Consider the following 23,089-nt stretch of genomic DNA (forward strand, 5'->3'; position numbering starts at 1 on the left):
CCCTCCAGACACAGAGGCGTCTCCTCGACACGGAATTCCGTGGGCCTGGGGTGCTGCCTCCATCTTGGTGCCTGGACCCTGTGGGGGGATAGAGTGGGTGTGGGGAAACGGGGGATAAGGGAAAAGAGAATTCTTGGTCAGGGAGGAGAGCGTGCAACGAAAATGGACAGCTTCGTTATCTAGGAAGACTCGTTGGAGGAAGCCAGGAAGGGGAGTTTGCCTGAACCTCTTGGCCCCTGGAAGGCAAATGCAAAGGGCTGGGGTATAGGCTTCTCAAATGAGCGAGCGTAAGGTCAGGCTGGGCCGGACCGCCAGGCTCCTGCGCCCCTCCTGCACCTGTCCTGGGTGCGGAGCCCCGGGCGGCCCCTTTCCGTACCCCGGGTTTATTGCGGTTGTTCCCATAGAACGAAATTTCCCACTTCGTCCGCTGTTGTCTTTCTGCCTCGTTGTCCTCCTACCTGTCTTTCCTTGCAGCGAGAGCCTGGTGTCAGGTGGCCCAGAAGTTCACGGGCGGCATCGGAAACAAGCTGTGCGGTGAGTGCCCTGCCCGTGCCGGGGAGGGAGTCCAACGCGGCCGGTCAGTCGCCTCTGGGTCCCGCGGGGGCAATGTCACCTTCTCACCTCCGCATCCCCAACAGCGGAGTCGAGGTTTCTTGGCCGGGGTTGGGCAGGGGCGAGGGAGCCGGGACCGGCGGCGGCTCACCAGCGCTCTCGTGATGCTTGCCTAGCCCTGCTCTACGGAGATGCCGAGAAGCCGGCGGAGAGTGGCGGGAGCGAGCCCCCGCGCGCCACCTCCAGGAAGGCCGCCTGCGCTTGTAATCAGAAGCCTTGCAGCTGCCCCAAAGCGGATGTCAACTATGCGTTTCTACACGCAACAGGTAAAGGCGCCTCGTGGGGTCCCCGGGAGCCACTGTCCCTCGCTCTGCCCCACCCACCGCGACCAAAAGGGACTCGGTGACAGGTGCCTGAGACCCGAGACGTCGAGAACCGGGCGGAGGAGGACCTTACGTGAAGCTTCAGCTGAAAGCGAGAAATGCTGGGCCTGTCCCTTCCGACCGAGCCCCAACCCCTGCCTCTGCGTCGAGCTGGGCGCAGGCGTTCCAAGGGGACTCGGGTGCGGATGGAGGAGGTCCCCGCGCGCTGGACCTCGAGGTCGGCTTCCTGGTGGCCACTGAACGGGTGGGACTCGGTTTCCAGTTCAGAATTACTGAGACTTCCTAGGGCTCTAGATCGCAAGGGTAATTCGTAGCTGTAGTTTCACAGGGGCACTATTCTATTCGCGTGAGACCTGCGCGCGGTTTTACTCTCTTGTGTTTACACACCCAGGCACCTAAATGAGCGTGCGCGCGCGCGCACACACACACACACACACACACACACACACACACATACACACACTGACTTAGGAAATAGCGAGCACCATAATGGGTCAGAGATCCTAACATTGCATGCTCCACTTTGCCCGATTTGCCCAAAGGCATTCCTCAAACATTTCTGATGTGACGTATTTCCATAATCATTTAAGATGATTTACTGAGTTATAACATTTAGGACAGATCCTTGTGAAATAGTTGAATGGAGGCACACTCCTTTAAAAGAAAGAAGAAGAAAGAAAGAAAGAAAGAAAGAAAGAAAGAAAGAAAGAAAGAAAGAAAGCAAACAGTACGTTATAGATTGAAATACAAGAATTAATTTGGGGTGGGGGAAAAACAATTTCTCTTTTTCCTGCATCTTTGAAAAATATCTCCCCTTTAAAGAAAATGCTCTGCGTTTCCAGATTTTTTTTTCTTTAGCACAAAATCTCTCAGTCCAAAGAGAAATTGTCGAATCAAGATTTTGCCTGGATATTTTCACAGTAAAATTAAAATGTGGCATTTTGATTCCATTCTTTAGACCTGCTGCCAGCCTGTGATGGAGAAAGGCCCACTTTGGCGTTTCTGCAAGATGTTATGGACATTTTGCTTCAGTATGTTGTGAAAAGTTTCGATAGATCAACCAAAGTGATTGATTTCCATTACCCTAATGAGCTCCTTCAAGAGTATAACTGGGAATTGGCAGACCAACCACAAAATTTGGAGGAAATTTTGATGCATTGCCAAACGACTCTAAAATATGCAATTAAAACAGGTATTGTCCAGTCACGAATAAAAAACTCTTTTTTCCTTTTACAATTTTTATTTTTTTATATAAAAATGTTTTCTGTTCTATGGAGTTACTGGTATTTTCAAATTTACAAAGTTATTTTCATCAATTAAAAAAGTCATTAGAATGATATAAAGAAAAGGCACCTTTTACTGTTAATGTTCATGCTTCTTAAGTTGATGATATCAGAAACATTATAACCGCATTAAGTATAAATCATCATATTTTACATTGCACGTATTTGGCCACAGAGATTAACCCCTGATGTAGAAGCCACTATTTGTCAGCAGAGGCCAGTAGAAGTGACCAAAATGGAAAAAGAAAGGGAATATGGAAATGAAAGCTCAAAAGGCATGATCCAAACAAAAGCCCAAATACTAGTGTAGTGCTAATTATGTTCATTTCCTTGGCTTAGGAATGGTCAGACATTGGACAAACCATCCTATGTAATCATTGCACCCCAGGGATAATATTTTGGCATTGTCTCAAATAGCCAGGACTTCAGATTTGAACCAGAGGTTTTCTCTATTTTTAAAGAAATGTACACAAAAGAAAACACAATACAAACTAGCTTAACAATTCAACCGTGTTATACATGGATGTGTGTGTTTCATAGCCATTCTGAATATAAAATAAAGGAAATCAGTGGGGGAGGGGAATCAAATACCCTTTAAAATATATTTTGTATTTATTGCTTTTTTTTCCCCACATTTCACAGTATTCTTCATACTCTATCCATTTTATAGCCCCAGGTGTGACGTTTATTCGGGCACATTCTAAGCTTTCATTTTATCCACACAAAGTCAGCTATTTATCTCCCCAGGTCATGATTACTCCTTCTTTTCCTGCATTGTCTCTAATCATGCTGATGCATGATGGCACTACACTTCATTAAAGTGTGTACTCATTAAAAATAAGTATGAATGAATTTCATGAAGAATAGAATACCTTGTGGCCCTAAATTGATTTGTAGCCTTAAAAAAGATCCACTAGAAATAAAAATGTCACATGAATATCAATTACCATAGAACTTGATCCTTTTATGTTTCAAATCTTTTGGTTAATGAATTATCATATTACTCTAATCAACAACAAGCATTTTAAGAATGACTTTTAGTTACATTTTGCTTTTGTTTTTGCATTCGTTATACCAACAGAGAGGAAAAGTATGCAGAGAAGCCTAGGGAAATCGATTTGCTGCATTATTAGTATCCACTTTTGTGAGGTTATAGATTTAGAACTAGGAACATAGGGAAAGGAATTTACCTTGGTGATTTTGATCACACCCGGTCTGTGGAAAATGAATTTTAAAGGCTTATTAGCTATCATTCTCAATTATGTTCACAGAGAATCCACATGATGAATATACTAGGCGTTAAAGATATTCCTCCTCCCAGCTTTTGATGTATCTGTGGGTGCAAACCTGAACAGTGCTTTTAATTCATTTTCGTTTGACCCATTCCCCTAACCTAATATGTAAATATGATCCTAGTAGGTTGCTACCTATTATTTTTAATGCTACCAAACCAAAAGAACCTATAAAAATGTTTTACGTCTTCATCCTTAAAAGCTGGTGATGTCTGACATGTAATTTAAAGAGTTAAGATCATAGGAATTGCAAGACCATGAAAGTCATAGTTCTATCAATGCTTCGTTTAGTGTGAAGAGAAGATGGGGCAATTCAGTTCTTAAATTTTGCCATAATGCTTGTGAAATTGTTTGTCAATTGTAGCTCTAATGCATTTCATTTAAAGTCGAGGGGGAAATATGATTAAGTTGGATTCCTCAGCATCAATATCAATATTATTCATAGCATACGTAGTCTTCTGATCTTCCCTGTTCCACCCCCAGATAGCATTTCAAAGAATTAACCCCAGTCACCTATTTTTTACTGGCAAGTTTACAGGTTTTTATGCTATAACTGGTATTTGACAACCAGTACTACTTAGGGTCTGTAAAGTAGTTACCATCCTTGTGACAGGCATTGTAGTTAGAGGCTCAGAGCTGCCCGGGGCTGGTTGTTCGAAGAGCGGGCGCATCCTTCCGAGCTCATCTGTTAATCTGCGGGGAGCGGTCCAGAGGCGCGAGCGGCTCTAACCTCACGTTTCCTCCTCGCTGGCGCCCCGGCTGTGGGCTGCGCCTGGCCGCCCATTCCCGGCCCGGTGGGGGCGGCGGCGGCGGCGGCGGCTGGATGCCCAGCTCGGCTGGATGGGGCAGCTGGCAGCCTCCAAGGCAGGTCTCTCACACCCTTTCTCTCCGAGAGCCCTGCCTGGATTCGCTGGCATCCTGGGGACTGGGGGGGTCCCGGGAAGGGAGCAAATAGAATATTTTTGCTGCGTACTTCTGCAGAAATCAAGAGGACATGGGGTTCTAACATGTCACACTGTCTCCCTCCGTTTTTTCACATCACTACCAGTGAATGAGAATTTTGAAGTAGGAGAGATTCAGATGCAATGGGAGACCAAGGTTAAAAAAAAAAAATAGAGAAGGGAGTCAAGCCACTGAAGCCTCAAACTTGTTTCACAGTTTTCCAAAGGCAGTCAGCAGGGCGGATTGGCCTTTTGATATCCTGGAGCCCAACACACACCTTGAAATTTCTCGCAATTTTTTTGCAGAGGTTTTCATGCCAGAGTTTCCAGAGAGTTAAATAGTGTGTGATAATAGACACCAGATTCATCTAGAAAATGCATATGAATTGGGAGACTAGATTAATGGATTGATTTGCTAATCTTTATTAATTTCCTCGCTCTAAAGAAATGGCTTAGGGAAAGAGAAATGAAGAGGCATCAGGAGGGAGTAGCGGCTGTGATTTCAGCTGTGAGCTCTAATGAAATGGGGAGTCAATGAGGCAGAGACAGGGGAGGGCTGCTCCAGACCCAGGCCTTGGCAGCAGCAAGGGGGCTTTCTCACTTTCTGTGGATGCACAAACTGACAGGGCCAGCATCAGAGGGTGTAGTAAAGAGGGGAAAAGGTAGAAGGGTACTGTGCACAGCCACAGGAAGGCAAAAACAATGCGAGAGAATGAGCGAGAACCACACAAATCCCAGTCTCTTTGAAATGTGCCCTTTCCCAGCTCCTATCTTTTTTCCGTGTCTAATTGTCTAGCCACATGCCTGAGGCTGATAAGAGAGCACTCCAGTCCTGGAGATAAGCTCTGTGTTGACTTTTGTCCTTGCTATCCCCATTGCCTTCCTTTATCTTGTTTTGCCCATGCTGGCCTGAGAGACCGCCATCCCCCCGGCTTCAGACAGGTGTCCAGTAAGTGGTGGATGCCTTTCTATCAGATGCTATTTCCATAATTGACAATCTTCCAAAATTTTTGCTGCCAAGCAAATCACAGATTTAGAGATAGGCTTTAACAGGGCAAGACAAGGAATGAAATTCTAATGAGATATTTACAATCACATTTTAAGTAATGGCCTCAGGAGAATTTGTATGTCAACTCCTTTAGAGTTTTAGAGAAGTCTAGAAGTTAATTAGATAAGCCTTGCTAATGGGACTCATCAGCCCATTGAGTATATCTTCATGTATCCTGTTGACAAGGCAGTGATGTTGACTGTATCCTGCATTATTTTAAATCACAACTATGAAGGAGTTCTGTTGTTTGTCATCAAATATTTGGACAGAAAAGAATTGACCAGAATTAGATTTGCCCATGCCCTCTTCAGGCATCATCACCTTTTGAATCCAGGGAAAATCACTCAACAGAGTGTCCTATTTTCTCATTTATGTCTTGCCTTTTGCAACCATCAGTCATTTGTCACTGATGTCATTATGAATGTTGGCATGCCTGGTGGATGTCATGATATGACTGATTGATTCCCTGAACAACTTCAACAACAACAAAAAAAGGATTTTTAGAGGCATGAGTGTATGCAAGATTAGCTTTGGATTACACTCACATTTTAGTTTGCAAATGTAATGAAAGGATGCTAGGAAATAATGTAGCATCCACACTGCAAACCACAGTTGTTATTTTGTTTTATAGGATAATGTTTAAAGGAAGTTTTTTAGAGTGTGTTTTAAGAAATACCAAAATCCAAAATAGTCTCTCTTGTTAGATGAAATGCTCCTTTTTGGTGTGTCTGTTTGCATGCATGCACATGTTGGGTTTCTGAATATGGATTTTCCTATCACTGAAGGATCTTTAAGGTTCTTTAGCTGGAGAAATCACGTGTTTGAGAGGCATTTCTTTTCACTGGATGCAGTCCTGATTCTAGTATTCTATATTCTATTTTATTCAGGGCATCCTAGATATTTCAATCAGCTTTCCACTGGACTGGATATGGTTGGATTAGCAGCAGACTGGCTGACATCAACAGCAAACACAAACATGTAAGTAGTTAAGAGAGAGAGTGTGTGTGTGTGTGTTTAATTCAGGATAGTTATTAGTGAGATTTCATAGTCTTTATTCTACCTCTCATCTAACTTTTGAATTACATAGCCCCTAACATAATGATACAAACTTCAGAAGTATATGAGTGTTCACTCTAACTTAAAATAGTCCTGATGTAGTCTTCATGCAATCAAAGCTATGTAACATTTTTCAAACACAAAAGGCAACTTTTTTGGCATTTTGGGTTTATAATTATGTATAATGTGAAAAGGGAATGCGACCAGATGATGTCTTTTAAATAGTATTATTCTGCAATGTTCTTTATTTATTCAATATGATAAATGACCCTTGGGCATTAAGCTCTTAACTTCAGGAATATAGAAAAATGGGCAACCTTTAAGAAGACATTATTTTCTCTCTGCTTAATGCTATAATTAAAACGTGAATGTAGGGCTTGAAAAAAGTTATATACGATAGTTATAGATGTGGTAATGAGGAAGTATTTCTTTTTTTTTTGAGGAAGTATTTCTTTGAGTTACATACACAAAATGTGGTCATTGCTATGTTTCAGGTTCACCTATGAAATTGCTCCAGTATTTGTGCTCTTGGAATATGTCACGCTAAAGAAAATGAGAGAAATCATTGGCTGGCCGGGAGGCTCTGGCGATGGGATATTTTCTCCTGGTATATATTTCAACCTTTCTTTGTGTTTTTTCTCCTGATATGCAGTGCTTTATTAAGAACATCGGAGAGATTAAATATCTAGTCTGTATTTCTGCTTATGTTAAATAGGTTATGTTGATCAAAAGAATAAGTGTGATAATACATGACCATTGACCATGCTTCCAAGCCAACTACCTCATGCTTGAACAATAGTCATTTGTGTTCAGAAAGAAGATAAACAGCGATAATATTTACCCAATCACAGAAGATGTATGGATCATGGGGAACAAAGGAATAAAGATTCCTCATAAGGGAATTCATTCTCTGAAACTCTTCCCACAATTAGTGAAAAGGTAGCCTCACCTAATAAAGCATTCTCTGTTTCAGGATGCATTATGAGGCAGGTCTATAAAATAGAGCTGATGTACTCTGTCTCTTTTGAGTAACAGCCAGAGAAGATGGTTTACACTAATTTCAAGGAGGGCAGAGAGTGACTTGGGAAACCATTTCTTTTTTTTTTTTAAGATTTTATTTATTTATTCACAAGAGACACAGAGAGATAGGGAGAGGCACAGACACAGGCAGAGGGATAAGCAGGCTCCATGCAAGGAGCCCAACACGGGACCGATCCCAGGTCTCCAGGACCACACCCTGGGCCAAAGGTGGCATAAACCGCTGAGCCATCTGGGCTGCCCAGGAAACCATTTCTTAAAACCAAAACAGAGGGTGCTGATTTCTTCCAAAGGTTTCTCTTTCCTTCTTTTCTTTATCATGCCATTTGGTCTTTTCCATCCTGCCTTTTATCACCAGCCACTGGATTCTAAGTTCCATTATTTACACCTCTTCCAGCCAAGAGAATCAACCTGACACAAAAAGCCTTGCCCTTGGTTCTGGATCTGTGTGTGACCTTGGTTTGATGCAGAGAAGAAATGGAAGTTAGAAAGGCAGTAGGGAGAGAGAGTCACTGACCCGTAGAAAATAAACCTTGTGTGCAGACTGTCACCTAATCAGTGTCAGGAGAAGGTCATCAGAATGGGGCGGGTGCTCAGTATGATGAGACTGACCCTGCTGGGGAGGCCAAAGCCACACCTGCCATTTTGTCAGGCCTAACAAAGGCCACATGGAGATGTCCCTTCGGCAAACCTATAGAGACAAGCCGATGATGAGGGAGAGAGAAAATAAACAGGTTGAAAGAAGAAATTATAAGCAAGCAATAGTGGCCTCGAGGATAGGCCTTAAATTAAGCAGCTTTACTGACAAACTCAGATCTGCTATTATATTTTATGTTTTTAAAGATACAACACAATTTTTCAGGTGCTGAAGGAAAACATGTTAGTTAAATGGAAGGGAAAATTAGCCTTCTTTTTCATTAAACACCAGCTGTGATGAATTTAAAGCTAGCCTTTATTTTGTAGGGATCTTAGTTTTACTTTGGAAAACCATTCCTTGTTGAGGGAATGTTGTCATCATTGCCCGGAACTGATGCTCTTAAGGTATTTTTCATGAGGAATTAGGTGGTGTTCAGAGATCAACATCACTTCTACCTCTATTCTTCTTCCCCCTACAAGGTTGGCTATGTGATTGAGCATCCTGGGCTCTCTTTTAATGGTTCTCAGGAGTGGGAAGAGAACAGCTGCTCCTGTTGACCCTGAAAACTTGGCTAAGGGGGGTTGGGCCAGGCCTAATTTAGCTGATCTTGGAACCCAATTAGCCCAGAAAATATACACCCACAGAAAGAATCCTCTTTGGCTGTTCTGCTGAGCCAGGTATGGACACTCTCATCAATGACAGAACATGATCGGGTAGAAAGACTTAACCCTGATCATGGGGCTCTTTCCTTGGATCCTAAAGAGGCTCTCACGCCAAGATGGAAGCCCCAGGTGTCATGCTAAATAATGTAGACATTGCAAAGTGGGGTGGGGACAGAAGAAAAAGCCTGTTTCTGCTCTGCTTTCTATAAGGCATTATAGAGGAGAGATTATAGCATCTTCACGTGCTAGGGGATATCTTTCTAGGTAGTATCCAGCCTTATTCCTGGGGTACAGGGCCTTACCATTTAAGGAGTGGAGATAGGGGAAAACACACATCTTATGTGCTTCAGACCTGAAAGCCTTATTCCCTGGGACTAAACACAGAGAGTTAGGGTCTGTGACTAGAATATGTAGCTCAGCTTGGTTTACCTTACACCTCCATCTATACCATCCAGAGGCTTCATGCTTCATGGAAAGTTCTCTGGGACTTCTAGAAAAAATCTGTTTCTGTGATGTCACCTATGCCTGGGAACCAAAAAGAACTGGAATATTCCTCACTGCTCAGCAAGTCATGAAGGACCAAAGGAGAAGAAAGGGACATCTTGGCTTAGTTCCAAACCTTTGTCTATCTAACAGGATTTTCCTGATGCTTCAGAGCTTCTTTTTGCATCCTTTCTCTGGAAGATGCATTTGTCGTCCCACCTGGGTTGCACAAAGCAGTCTGCTCTGCCTAGTGGCCTAGAATCCTCTTCATCTCTCTCAGGGCTATTTGGTCTTTAGATAGAGAATAATTGAGTGGTAAAATGAGGAGTGGCAGGACAGAGCTGGAAGCTTCTTGAGTAACTGTGCTATGTGACGCACTTCCTTTGTGTTCATTTCCCCCTTTTTTTCCTGGCCTCCTTTCTCTCCAGCCTCTCTTACAAGAACAACTAGGGCAGTGCCTCTCCTCGGGAGGGAGTGGGCGCTGTTGTATCCCCTAAAGGGACATTTGGCGATGAATGGAGAAGTTCTTGATTGTCACAACTTGGTGGGGGGTAGGGCATGTAGTACTACTGGCATCTGGTGGATAACAGTCAGGGATGCTGCTAAACACCCTACTGTACACAGGACAACCCTCTCCATAAGGAGCTATCCAGCCCCAAATACCATTAAGTGCCAAGGTAGAAAAACCACATGCTAGAGTGAAAGTTCTTTTAAAAGCTAGTCTCTTGCCCGGCAGCATCCTACACCCTCAGCCTTTTAGACTTAGGGGTCTGCTCAGAGCAGGCTTGACCTGGATTCTGCTTGCCCCATGTCTCTGGGGTTCAGAAGAGGTAGAAACTGCCCTTATTCTGACTGATGACAGAGCCAGGACCTGGATACGGGCTGCTCTGTGTCAGGCTGCCTCCTTGCTCATGAGGCAAAAGTTGTGGCCCACATGAGCCATTCAGCCTGGTGGAAAGAGGCCTCTGCTCCTCAGCCACCCAAAGGGAAGGGAACTCAAAGTACTCACATCATGAGAGAGCCCAGTGTGTCCCTATGGGGAAAGGATATAGTGCATTCACTCTGCCACATGATGTCACAGTTTCCATGCCAGCATATCCATTTGTATGCACAACAATCTGTCTTCTTGTATAGCAAAAATCCTTAGCTTTCCAACAATCTTGGGGAAAAGCTCACTTTTCTTTGCTTGTCAAGTGAGACCTTACTTATAAGATATAAATATTGTGGTACTAAATCCTTGACAATCTTAGGATGACATAGGAAAAGCAATTCAATGCAAAATACTTGATAATAATATTTTCATAAATTAATATTAACATAACTACACTTGCTAATGTAGCTTAATGACTTAAAATTCCCTTAGTTGTGTGTTTTCCTATCATTATGAAATAAGATTTTGGGGACACCTGGGTGGCTCAGTGGTTGAGCATCTGCCTTTCACTCGGGGCATGATCCTGGGACCCCAGGATTGAGTCCCATATCAGGCTCCCTGCAAGGAGCCCGCTTCTCCCTCTGCCTATGCCTCGGTCTCTCTCTCCGTGTGTCTCTCATGAATAAATAAATATTTAAAAAAGAAAGAAAGAAGATTTTTGTTTAGCTGTTAAAATTATATTTCTATGATGTCTTTGAGAGGAAAGAACTATTCTCAGGAAAATTCATAAATGAGTATGATGAAATGGGCTTGAATGTTTATCCTCATTCTATAAGAATTGTGGATTAACAGTCCACACCAGTAACTACAACTGATTTGTCTTAGTGCAAGTGCAAGGCATTGCCTGCATTGAAATGAAAAGAAATGTGTTCTTCATCAGGATAAAAGTGGGATTTCCATAGGCCTAATGAAGAATGACCACACTCACAAGGTGAGAAGGAAGACAATTTCTTAGTTCTTAAGAACTTCTTCAAAGGACTCCCAGCAAGAGCAGAATTAATTGCAGTTCTGCTTAGTTGACAGATTTGGGATGTGGAGCGGTAGCATGTGTCCTATGGTCGCACCCAATGAGCCTTTCTCTTAGACTCTCTTAGCCTGAGGACTCAGTCTGAGTTTGAGGATTCAGTTCAAAGGATGACCAATAAAGACAGCCTTCTCCTGTGTCTGAGGAGGATTCTAGGTCAATGGGAATAAAGGATGTTGCTTGCATGTGAAATTATGTCGATAATGACTAGAAAAGGTAACTGTGTGTTGTTATTTTAGGTGGCGCTATTTCTAACATGTATGCCATGCTGATCGCACGCTTTAAGATGTTCCCAGAAGTCAAGGAGAAAGGAATGGCTGCGGTTCCCAGGCTCATTGCCTTCACATCTGAGCATGTATGTGTTTCTGTTCTTCCCAAGTTTAAGATTATAGTCTGTAAAGCACAAGTTGAAGGAATCATATTTGCAAATGCTTTATCCTCAGAGGGTAGATACTTCTTGGGAGAGAATGAGGGGAGAGAACAGCTGAGTGGTACAATGGAGTAAACCCCTTTCTCTCTGGAATTTAGGAAAACCTTCAAAGAGAAAGCAGAATGTTTTACTTCTAATTCTTACACTTCACTTTTATGTATTAATGTTAGGTGTTGGGGGAAGGAGGAGACATAGGACAGAGTGACTATGAACTCATTAGGACAATTGATGCTGTGCCTACATAACTCAAAACTCTGGAATATCCTACTGATACAATCCCTTCTGTATGAAAATTCTGATCAAATATTCTACCCTAATGGTGCCTTGAGCCATTTGATGCTTAACTTTGGCGGACTTAACCAGAGGTCTTATCACTGTAGAGAAATGGCCTAGAGGTCATATCTGTCATAGCTGATCTTTGGGTCAGTTCTGTCTCAACCAATCACAGGTTCTGGCATCCTTCTGGGCTGCTCTCTGGGTGGGACGCTGAGAGCTGGGCCTTCCTAGCTGAACACCACAGCATAGTGTTTCGTATTCTTTTCATGGCTTTCCAGGAGCTAATGCCATTCCAGTGCCATGCGGCATTTCCAATGCTACTACCAAAGACACATTTAAAAAAGCAGCCCAGCCTGTTCACATCAATTACTAAACAGCTTCAGTCTGCTTGGCCTCCAGCTTTCTCTCCTGTGCAGGGAGAGAGCCACACACAAGCTTGAACCCACATTGCAGCTGTTTGAGCAGCATCGTGGTTCTAAATTCTCCCACCACACAGGTTCTGCAGTAAACCCAAGGCTGTTCTTGACCAGTATTCCTAAGTATTATCTGGTGTGGAATTCCTAAGATTTTTTTCTTCACAGTCTCTGCCTCAAAGTAGCCTAGGGTCTGGGAAACAGTTGCCTCAAAGAAGATCAAGAAGTCATTTGATGGTGGGGGAAAGAGGAGACGGGGGGCCTATAGGGGAATGAAGGGCTCCTATAAAGAGACATGCATGGGGAGAGGCAGGGCATTAGAGCGGGAGTCAAGGCACATCTCCTATGGGACTTTTCTTTCTCTGTTTTAAATGGTGTGTGTAGTGTGGTGTGTGTGTGTGTGTGTGTGTGTGTGTGTGTGTGTGTGTTCATAACAAGGAAACAAAGGGCGAGTACAGACTGGAAGCCAGTGAATACAGTTCATGGCTGTAGCAGTAGCCATGGAATCAAAGGGAACTAGTGATTTATGGTAACAGAAGATCCTCAGCATCCTGTTTTTAATCATGTTTTACCATTTTTCTTTTCTTTTCTTTTTGGTTTGGGTTTTTTTTTCTCTCTATTTTTTGCCTGTCTTCAACGTATAGAGGTCAAATTTAGCAGACAAGTCCACAGCCTGAAATTACCTGGTGTTTTCACTTCCCTATTGCTACTAGAAAAAATTACCACAAACTTAATGGATTAAACCAATATAAATGTATTGTCTGATAATTCTGGAGGTCAGAAATCTACAATCGGTCAGGCAAAGCTATATTCCTTCTGGAGATGGAGGGGAGAATCCATATCCTTGCCTTTTCTAGTGTCTAAAGGCCACCTGACTTCTTTGGTTCATGGTCCCTTCTTCCAACTTCAAAACCAGTGGTAGAACATCTTCAAATCTCTCTTTCTCATTTCCTCTCTCTCTCTCTCTCTCTCTCTCTCTCCCTCCCTCCCCCCCCTCCCTCCCTCTCTCCCTTTCTGACCTCTGCTTCTGTCACTACATCTCCTTCTTTGGCTCTAACTCTCTTTTCTACCTCTTTCCCTTATAAGGACCCTTGTGATGACATTGGGTACACCCAGATAACCCAAGACAACCTCCCATCTCAAGACTCTTAGTTTAATCACATCTGCAAAGTCCCTTTTGCCATGTAAGGTGATATTCTTAGGTTTCAAGGTTTCGGGTGTGGATGTCTTTGCAGGAAGGGTATTATTCAACCTGTTAAGCCTAATACCTCATCATGAGATAATTTTCATTTCTTAGCTTCTCCAAGGATCGAAAACCATGATATTTTTTTCCAATTACTATCTCCTTAATACTCCTAAGTAGTTAAATATTACTCTATTCTCAATCTCAAAAAGCCCAGATGATCTTAAATTGATCACCTTCTTCTTTTGGCTTCCATGCTGTTTGCACAACCAGGTCAATCAACCAGAAAGCTGCCCTATGCTCTCTGGTTTCTTCATGAATTAATTGGCTCAAGCTTCATGGAAATTGACTTAATCTTCCCCATAAAGCCCAGGTCATGTGGTCTGAGAATAATTTTGCTATTCCTTCTTTTCTTGATATAGCAAACTTAGAGTCTAATTTTGACTTCTAAGTGAAAGAAAGGTGACTCAGCTCTACAACAACACTTTGGTTCTTCTTCCTTCTTCTTACATCTCTATCCATGCACATAATTGTGAAAGAACATTTGAATTATGAACTTTTCCTAAACTACCAGTTGGTTCTAACTCTATCCTTATTTTTTGACAGGTGAACTCTTTTTTTTTAAGAGGGAGAGAGAGAGAGAGAGAGAGAGAGAGAGTCAGAGACACAGGCAGAGGGAGAAGCAGGCTCCATGCAAGGAGCCTGACGTGGACTCGATCCCAGGTCTCCAGGATCACACCCCAGGCCGAAGGTGGAGCTAAACCGCTGAGCCACTGGGGCTGCCCTGAACTCTTTTTCTAATGTATAATACCTGATACCTGAAAAGCCTTTGACTGTTTCCAACATACTTCCAATATACATTAGCTTATTTTATTTTCATGACATTCTTGTGCAATGGGCAGAGCAGAGATTATCAACATTATTTTAAATGAAGAGGCTGCAGGTAGAGCCAGGATTAAATGGGTTTCCTGACTCCCAGGCCAGTGAGGTCCCTGCCCTGACTACCAATGTAGAAAACAGATCAAAAGATTCAGCAACAACATTTTGTACACCAGAGCTCATAAATTAATTTAACATTTTGTACCTCCCCAAGTAAAATTTCCATCAAGATCTTTTTTCTTAATGTGAATATGAAGCTAAAAAAATTTCCTTATTATCTCATAGGGCTGGCTGGAGGGGACTTTTAGAGCTTATTTAAAGTACTCCTATGTCTCATTGAACACTTGATCCAAACCATTCTGGACAGTTGAGCCCTTAAAAGTAGCCCTGCCCATGAAGCTTTGGGTTAAGAGGTAACATGACCCCCACTTCTAGTTAATTCTGGGCTCTAGACCTCAGGGCCATTCCATTCCATTCATCATTTAGTGTAGTTCCTTCCAGTTTCAGGCCAGGCCATATATTCTCTTAGTCTTTTCAAGTTTTACAATCACCTTATCTCCACCAGCCCCAAAAATAGATCTCCACAAGCTCGAGAAGGATTACCAAGTCCTGTCTCAAATGCCTTTTCTCCAGGCCCAACAATTTCCATCTTTGTATGGAGGTTTCTTTCTGAGTCCCTTGACCTGCAGGGAGAATCAGTAGTGGAAGAGCTGCTTTGTGGATCCAGTGGAGAGAGGAAAAGCCAAAGGTTATGGTAGAAACTGCTTCAAGTATTGTCTCTCCCAACATTCCTTAAGAGTTTCCAAAGCCTGGGACTTGATAATCAAATGAGATCCTTATAAAACACTTACTTCAGCTCTAGGAGATAGGAAATACTACAAAAATATTAGGTAACTTGAAAAAAAAAACCCACAACCTTATTTTTAGATGAGGAACCCAAGTCCCAGCCATGGGAAATGCTTTGTCCAGGATTTCTAGCCAGTCAGTGGCAGATTCAGATCTCAGTTTCCTGACAATCCCAACACTGCTTTCAACTACTGAGTTGGAAGACCTCTACAACCACTCTACCTGGCTGCTCTAAATTCACTTGTAGCATCCCTTCTCAAATCCTATTTTACCCATGTTGGTTATTCTAGTGCTAATATAATTTCCTGATCTATTAAACTAGGTAAGGTTATTATCCTTCCTTCTAGTCTGAGCACTGAGTTTAAAACTTGACATGTGTAGAGCCATAGGAATGGAAATGACATTTAGAAGCTCTCTTCCAGCATCCAGCCAGAAACATCACACATTGAGGAAGGGAAGCATCATTTTTTGTTTTCTTAATGACCCTCACCATCTCTTTCTGTTGCACCCTACCAAGCTACTCATGTCTTTTCTGGCCACCAACCCAGAAAAGAACTTTCCCTTGTTGATAAGGAGGGAAAACTATTAAAATTTTCTCTTGTTCAAATCCAATTCTTTTCTTGAAATTTTGAGTAAGACTGAATTAAATAATAGTATTGCTATGAAGAACATTAGAAGAAGTAAATATATCACTGAGTTGAAACAATAGATAGCAACTAACAATAGATAGTTCTGAGTAAAGAGTTCCAAGATTCTTTTCCTCCACAATATGGAATTACAAAAATCTCAGAATTTGGGGGGCGGGGAATCTTAAAGATTGTTTGGCTTAATTCTTGTTTTTTTGCTGGAATCCCATCACTGTCACCAAAACTTTAGGAATAGAAAATTTTGGCAGAATTTAATCTGTTGAGTTTAACCTACTTTCTTGGAAGTAGGTTTAGGGGGGAAGTTAAGACTTTAGCTCAGTAATTCACATCTCTACCTCTGAATCCTTTGAAAGCCCAAACAAGCTTCATTTCAAATTCCTCTTATTTCCTCATATGCAACAAGCTGTTCGAGAAATCGTGTCAGTGAAATGGCATAATTCCCTCTAGGAAACATGTTCTTCATAATCAGAACAGGTAGCACACTCTTTTAGGCAAATGAGCACAATTTACTCCATTCTTTACAGCCAGTAAAGTCACCCATGTTCTGCTGAGGCCCCTTATGGCTTCAGCCCACTTACGTGGGGAGATGATTCTCATAATTGTTTAGAAAGATAACAGCACTCTATGAGAGGCTTCAATTCCAAAAACAGACGTCTTTATGTTTATTTAAAAAAAAAAAAACTAACAGTGACCCAGGCAGCTTGGAAGAAGACAGCTCTCTTGTAATGCTCTCCATTAGTCAGAAACTTAGCCTGACAGAACTTTGGTAAGTGAAATTGTGAGCAAAATGCAATTTCCCTTTGGCCTCCACATTCTTGCCTCTGGTTCATTTTAGGGCTCTCATCGCCCCTGGTGTTATTTTCTCCTCCTGCTGCTCCATCCCATCAAGACCTACTCTCAGGAAAGAGCCTGAAAGCCCTGTAAATGATTGGTAAAGCCTAAGAGTTGCCTCTCTTGGGGATATTTCCATTGCAATAGGAGACAAAGGCATGAGGCAATAAGGCAAGTGCAACCATGTGCAAGTGCAAGCCAGTGGGATGTTCTCCTCATACCTTCTTCATTCACTCAGTGAGCCCTGCACCAGGCCTTGCCTCACGCACTGTGGAGACAGCAGAGAACTGAACGGATCCAGTGCCTGCTCTCAAAAGGCAGATATTGTACTGTAGGACAAGGAGAGGACTGGGGTCTGGAGGGGACAGTCCCTCTTCTCAGAACCCCTGAGACCACACTGAGTGATCTCTGACACTGAATTCATGCTGATGTTCACGTTTGTCACCAGATGTCATCCTTGGATCTCTTTTCATGTCAGCTTCATCTTGGGACACACCATCCCCTTTAGCACTTACTGAGGGCACAAGCTCACAATGGGTGACTTTAAACTGTAGAGCTGTGAGTAATGAGGTAGCAGCTTCCCAGAAATGCCTTGTGTGTAGATCCATATCACATCACATGGAGTCTCGAAGACCATGGTTTTGTGATCCCCCCACACATCCTCCAATCATTAGAATTAGAAATAAGTCAAGTGCTCTCACAGAGTAGCAGCTTCTTTGTAAATCAGATGCTTTAGAAAGCAGAATGCTCTTTTAAGGCCACTTCATGAAGGACAAGGACTACTGGTGTGTCTAAGGCAGAAAAAGCTATCATTTTCCACAAATCTCAGGATGTATAGGGAGCAAACCAGTGGACATGTGGAGGACAAGGGGAAGACTGTTGGTTCTATAATCACTGAGTGGGGAAGGGTGTCCAACGCATGGGGAAGGGTCAAAGAAGCAAATTTCAGCTGCTTTATAGACTGAGCTTTACAATCTGTTTGTGAGGGGTCCTGATGTGCAAGGGACCCACACTGACCTCTGTTCTGTGTCTCCACACACACTTCATTCACTCCATTCACAAAGGGGCAAGTTCAAGGACAATTGACAGAACTTAGGGCTAGAAGATAAAGCAACTCACATAATGTTGGAAGAGTTAAGAGTTGAGATTTCCAATATAGTGTGTCCTTTTTCTTTCTTCATTTGAAGTTATGAGTTGCTTCTTCCCCAAAGCAGCTGAACTGGCTAGAAGGACCTATGGCTGCTTCCTGCTTGGAAAGAACCCCATCCTGGGCATTTTGGGGTGGGTGCTTTGAAGATCTCAGGACTTGCTTTTAGAATGAGCCATAGATTAGAGGTGTTGGGGTCTATTTAGCCCACCATTGTCTGGCTCCAGTTACCAAAGCTACACCTCAATATTGTAATTTGTGGCCAGAGATTTATAGCAATAGAGTGGACAGTTTTCTGGATTTGTTCTCCAAGCATATGGTCAAGTTCAAAAAAATATTTGCTAATAATAAATATTTGCTAAGCCAACTGACAACAAAGTCCTTCTCCTCATGCAACCTATTTTCTAGTAGGGGACATCTAGTCAACAAATAAATATTTACTCTAGTGTCATATGCTGATGAAAGAACTGGACAATGGTGGGCTATTTCACAAGATGGATATAAAAGTTCTCTGTAGAAGTGATATAGAGCAGAGACCTACATCAAATAAGGCAGGGAGCCATATAAGTATCTGAGGGAAGGATTTTCCCAAGAAATGGAAGAGTGAATACAAAGGCTGAGAGGGAAGAACAAGGTCAACAAACTCACAGCCAGTGCCATCAGATAGAGCAAGAGATGGAGGCAGGAGATGAAGTAGGGGAGGTGGGGGGGGGGGGTCGGGGGCTGAGGGCTGTTTTAATCATCTTTGTGTCCCCCAGGCTTATCAGAGGCTTTCCCTGCAGCCCTGCCTTCAACAAGGCAGTTGAATCTGATTCTCAGTTAAGTATCTGGATGTGATCAACAATGGCTTGAAATAGTTAATGCAGCTTCCCAAATTGCTTATCTAAATTGCCATAGAGGAAGAGAAACCAGCACCTCAAGAGACTGAAGTGGTTTGTCTCAGAGCTTTCACCCATTCTCCTTATCCTCCAACCATCTCTGAAGACAGGAAAGATTTATTGTCCCCATTACAGAAGGAAGGAGCTGATGGGCACCCCAGTCATAGGGCTTGATGGAATGAAGGAGTACATGCCCCTACCTCAGCCTCTGGGCTCTCATTCTTATACATTCTTCCTCTGGATAATCTCATCCTACTCAAGCCCAGAAAGCCTGCCTTTTTTTCAATTATAATTATTTTATAACTCTAAAACCCCATGGTTATTTGCACATATTTTAAATGTCAGCTGAATCATGTAGCCCATACCTAGGTGACTTAGGATATTTTTTAGAAGATAGAGAAATTAATCTTCCATCAATCTTGAATTTTTTGTTTAGTAAAAAAATCAAAATCAGATGAATTTTAACATCTATTAGCCAAATAGAAATATGATTTATTTCTAAATAAGCACTAGATTCTATCAAATCTATTATTTTTTCAAAATCAGGATGGAGGAGGTAGGGGGAATGTTCATTAACTCATTCCCCAGCCATTCTACTGATGAATAATCATTACAAAAGCCTTGATGATTTGGGGACACATCTGAATCCCTGGAACTTTCAATTTTTGTTCATAGCTTTACCTTCTGAAGCCACTCCAAGCCATCTATCCCTTTTTTCTCACCCTGACCCAGCCCTTCAGATATGAAGGTGACTGGTGCCACATGTCCCTGTTGTCCTCTGCTCATGAACAAGCATCCTCTGGAAAACCAGATGCCTGGTTTCCAGACTCCTCAGCTTCTAGCAAGCTGCTCTGCTGTGGTTCATCAACAAGTAGTTCCATTAAACGCAGTGCCAGGGATTAAAAATGATTCCCCATGTGCTGTCTATGTGCTATTTAAGTTGTTTGCACTGTTTCTTCCTCATTAGGTAGTGTCTTTTTTTGCTCTCAGGCTCTTTGCTCTCCATGGTCCCTTGCTATTTGTGGATAACATCTAGTGATTTCCCTGCTCCTTTCCCAAAAATGTAAACAGGCTCAGTGTTGGGTTGCTAATCTTCTTTCTCATGCCTCATATCACCTTCATTCCCCATCTTGAGGCTTTCTTTTTGGGCATGCGTTTGTCTTTAAGTGTGTGGCATTTGCTACAGTGATCAATTATCCTGGATAATTGCTCCTCATTTGAGAATCACTATTCTTTCTCATTAAAGACCAGACAAGACCACGTCCTCTCATTGACCAGGTGCACCAGATCTCTTATTTAGCCCCAATTGGCCATTTGGCAGCTTAGTACTGTCAAAGGTTTGAAAAAATAAGAACAAAAACGCAAGTAAAAACCAAGGAATCGCTGAAGTTAGTGAAGGTTTATTGAACACACACCAAGAAAGACCTTTTGCAAGTCAGGAGCACTCAAACCAAAACACAGCACAAGGCTCTGAGAATACTGTCATAAAGCACCTTATATTGCGTGGAGGCAGTGACTGTTTATTTTTCACAGTGATTGGTAACAATATCAGAATTTTCTTAAATGAAAGAGAACTGGTTAATGGTTACCTCCTATCAATTTTGGGGGAAGAATTTAAGTTTTGGTTCTGATTTTCAGAGGCATAAGCAAGATGTGACCCAGGTCATTAGCTTCGTTTGTCATGTAAAATAAGCTAAATTAAGCTTTGCTTGTATGACAAAACTGGTTTTTGTCTGGCTCAGGAAAATTTCAAGTCTGGTCTCCGTGTGTGTTTGATTTTAACAGTGCTTAGGAGCACATTCACCGAGGGGCCTAATTTGAGAAGCTTGTGCTTGCTCAGTGGGCAACTGGCTCCTCTGTTCTGTGCCCTCCCTGCAGTCACAGCCTGCTGTTTTCTCCTGAGCTCCTTCTTCAGGGGAACCACTGAGCACGCAGTGGTTTTTTTGTTGTTGTGTGTTTGGGGGGGGCGGGTCATGCAGCTTTACATACCCAGTTAAGCTTCCCACCCTGGTTCCCAGGTATTTTGGTAACAGTTGTCTACTTTGTCTTTCTGAGGTTGTAAAGTGAGGTTCATGGCTCCTCCTCATTACTTCTTGGCTACATTGGGCCTTATAAACCCCTCTATTCAGGGCCTCATGTATTGGTTTACATTATTTGCTACTGTTATAAATGCTATTTCTTCTTGCTTCTCAGACATGCCCCCTAAAAATACACGTTAGTAGTTCCTTTGCTGCAGACTTAAGAATTCAGATGAGTCAAAAGTGGGCATTCAGAGTGTACACTCTGGGATGCTAACTTAAAATTCCAGTCAGCAGTCCTTTGGAGATGTAAATTGAGGAAGCAGCCCCCCTTTTGGACAGCTTAATGATCTGTAGTTAATAGTAAGGGGCTGCTGGGCAGATGCCATACAGCTGGGCTTACGTTAGCCTCTCTCAGCTCTCCAAATTGCTCCGTGATTATAGCCATTGAGACTCTCAATCCTTCCCCCATCAGTAACCAAAAGCACAAACAAAGATCTGGCGGTGGCTGGACAGTGTGGCCTCTCTGCACACTGTCCTGCCCCAGCCAGTGACTGATGTCTTTTCCTTGGGCCTGTCTCAGGCTGAGGAGTTGCCGGCACCAGAACTAGCTCCCCAATAAGTCTGGGATGAAGAGTCCTGGATTTAAGGCCAACTTCTTCTCTTGCTTGAGTGCACACGATTTCACTAAATTTGACAGAGACTGGATGTAATCTTTTGGTAGAAAAATAGAAGCCTGGAAGCGGTATAGTACATAGTTCCCAGAGGCAGTTGGCTTGTTTTTATGCCTTATACGTAAAATTGACTTGGATTACTGTGTATCGGGGTAGCAGGTCCACTTACAAGTTCCAGGGGTTTGTTATCTTCATTCAGAAACTTAAGTAAATTCAACAACCACCACCACAAAACAACCCCTTCGAAAATGGCCAAAGGACTCATGTAGACATCTCTTTAAAGATGATATACAAAGAGCTGATAAGCACATAAGGAGATACTCAACATCACTAATCATTAGAGAAATACAAATTGAAACCATAATAAGGTATCACTCCACAACCATTGGAATGACTAATATCAGGGGAAAAAAAAAACAGAAAATAACTATTGACAAGGTTGTGGAGAAATTGGAACCACTGTGCACTGCTGGTGGGGACATAAAATGATGCAGCTGCTATGGAAAATAGTGCTGCAATTCAGAATTACCATATGACCTAGCAACTCCATTTCTGGGTATACACCCAAAAGAATTGAAAGCAGGGCTCAAAGAGATATTTGTCCATAGGACCATCACCACCCGTGGCCAAAAAGGTAGAAGCTACCCAAGTATCCATTGATGGGTGGATGGAAATGTAGAGTTGACCTACAATGAATAGGATTCAGCATTAAAAAGGAAAGGAATTCTGACACATGCTACAACCTGGCTGAACTCAGGGACACTGTGCTGAGTGAAATAAGCCAGTCATGAAAGAACAAATACCATATGGTTCCACTTACATGAGGCATCTAACATAGTAAAGTCCATAGAAACAGAAGGTAGGATGGCAGTTGCCAGGACCGAGGGAGGGAAGAATGAGGAGTTATTGTTCAGTGGGTACAGAAATTCCCTTTTGTGAGACAAAAAGAGTTCCAGAGGTGGATGGTTGTGATGGTTGCACAGCTATGTTAAGGTACTTAAGGCCACCAAACTGAACACTTAAAAATAGTTACAGTGGGGACATCTGGGTGGCTCAGTGGTTGAGCGTCTCCCTTTCGCTCAGGTCATGATCCCGGGGTCCTGGGATCGAGTCCTGCATCGGGCTCCCTGCCAGGGAGGCTGTTTTTCCCTCTGCCTATCTCTGCCTCTCTCTCTGTGTCTCTCATGAATAGATCAATAAACTCTTTAATTTTTTTTTTAAATGGTGATGGTGGTAAATCCTAAGTTATGTACATTTTACCACAGTAAAAACAAAAAAAAAAACAACCCAAATCTCAACTGATGGATGCCTTCTCTCAGCAATCCAGGCTTTTGAGGGAGATTAGAAATGAAAGGAGGGAAAAAAACACACAGCTGAGGGATTGGATCTTGAATTTATGTGCAACTAATTACAAATATGCTTTTTTTTAGAGTCACTTTTCTCTCAAGAAGGGAGCTGCAGCTTTGGGGATTGGAACAGACAGCGTGATTCTGATTAAATGTGATGAGAGGTGAGTGTGCATCTGCAGTCCTCATTG

The 23,089-nt window shown here is 42.6% G+C and overlaps 1 protein-coding gene across 1 annotated transcript in view; it reads left to right on the forward strand.

Annotated features, from left to right (window-relative positions):
- GAD2 (glutamate decarboxylase 2) overlaps positions 1-23,089 on the forward strand; it is a 90,594-nt gene that overhangs the window by 2,700 nt on the left and 64,805 nt on the right. Inside the window, exons 2-8 of the mRNA XM_072742090.1 lie at positions 475-534; positions 729-878; positions 1,894-2,127; positions 6,387-6,477; positions 7,050-7,162; positions 11,570-11,685; positions 22,983-23,062. Of these exons, the coding sequence (XP_072598191.1) occupies positions 475-534; positions 729-878; positions 1,894-2,127; positions 6,387-6,477; positions 7,050-7,162; positions 11,570-11,685; positions 22,983-23,062 (844 nt within the window). The remainder of the gene's footprint in view (positions 1-474; positions 535-728; positions 879-1,893; positions 2,128-6,386; positions 6,478-7,049; positions 7,163-11,569; positions 11,686-22,982; positions 23,063-23,089) is intronic.

Source organism: Vulpes vulpes, chromosome 2, assembly GCF_048418805.1.
Source record: "Vulpes vulpes isolate BD-2025 chromosome 2, VulVul3, whole genome shotgun sequence".
Lineage (NCBI taxonomy): Eukaryota > Metazoa > Chordata > Mammalia > Carnivora > Canidae > Vulpes > Vulpes vulpes.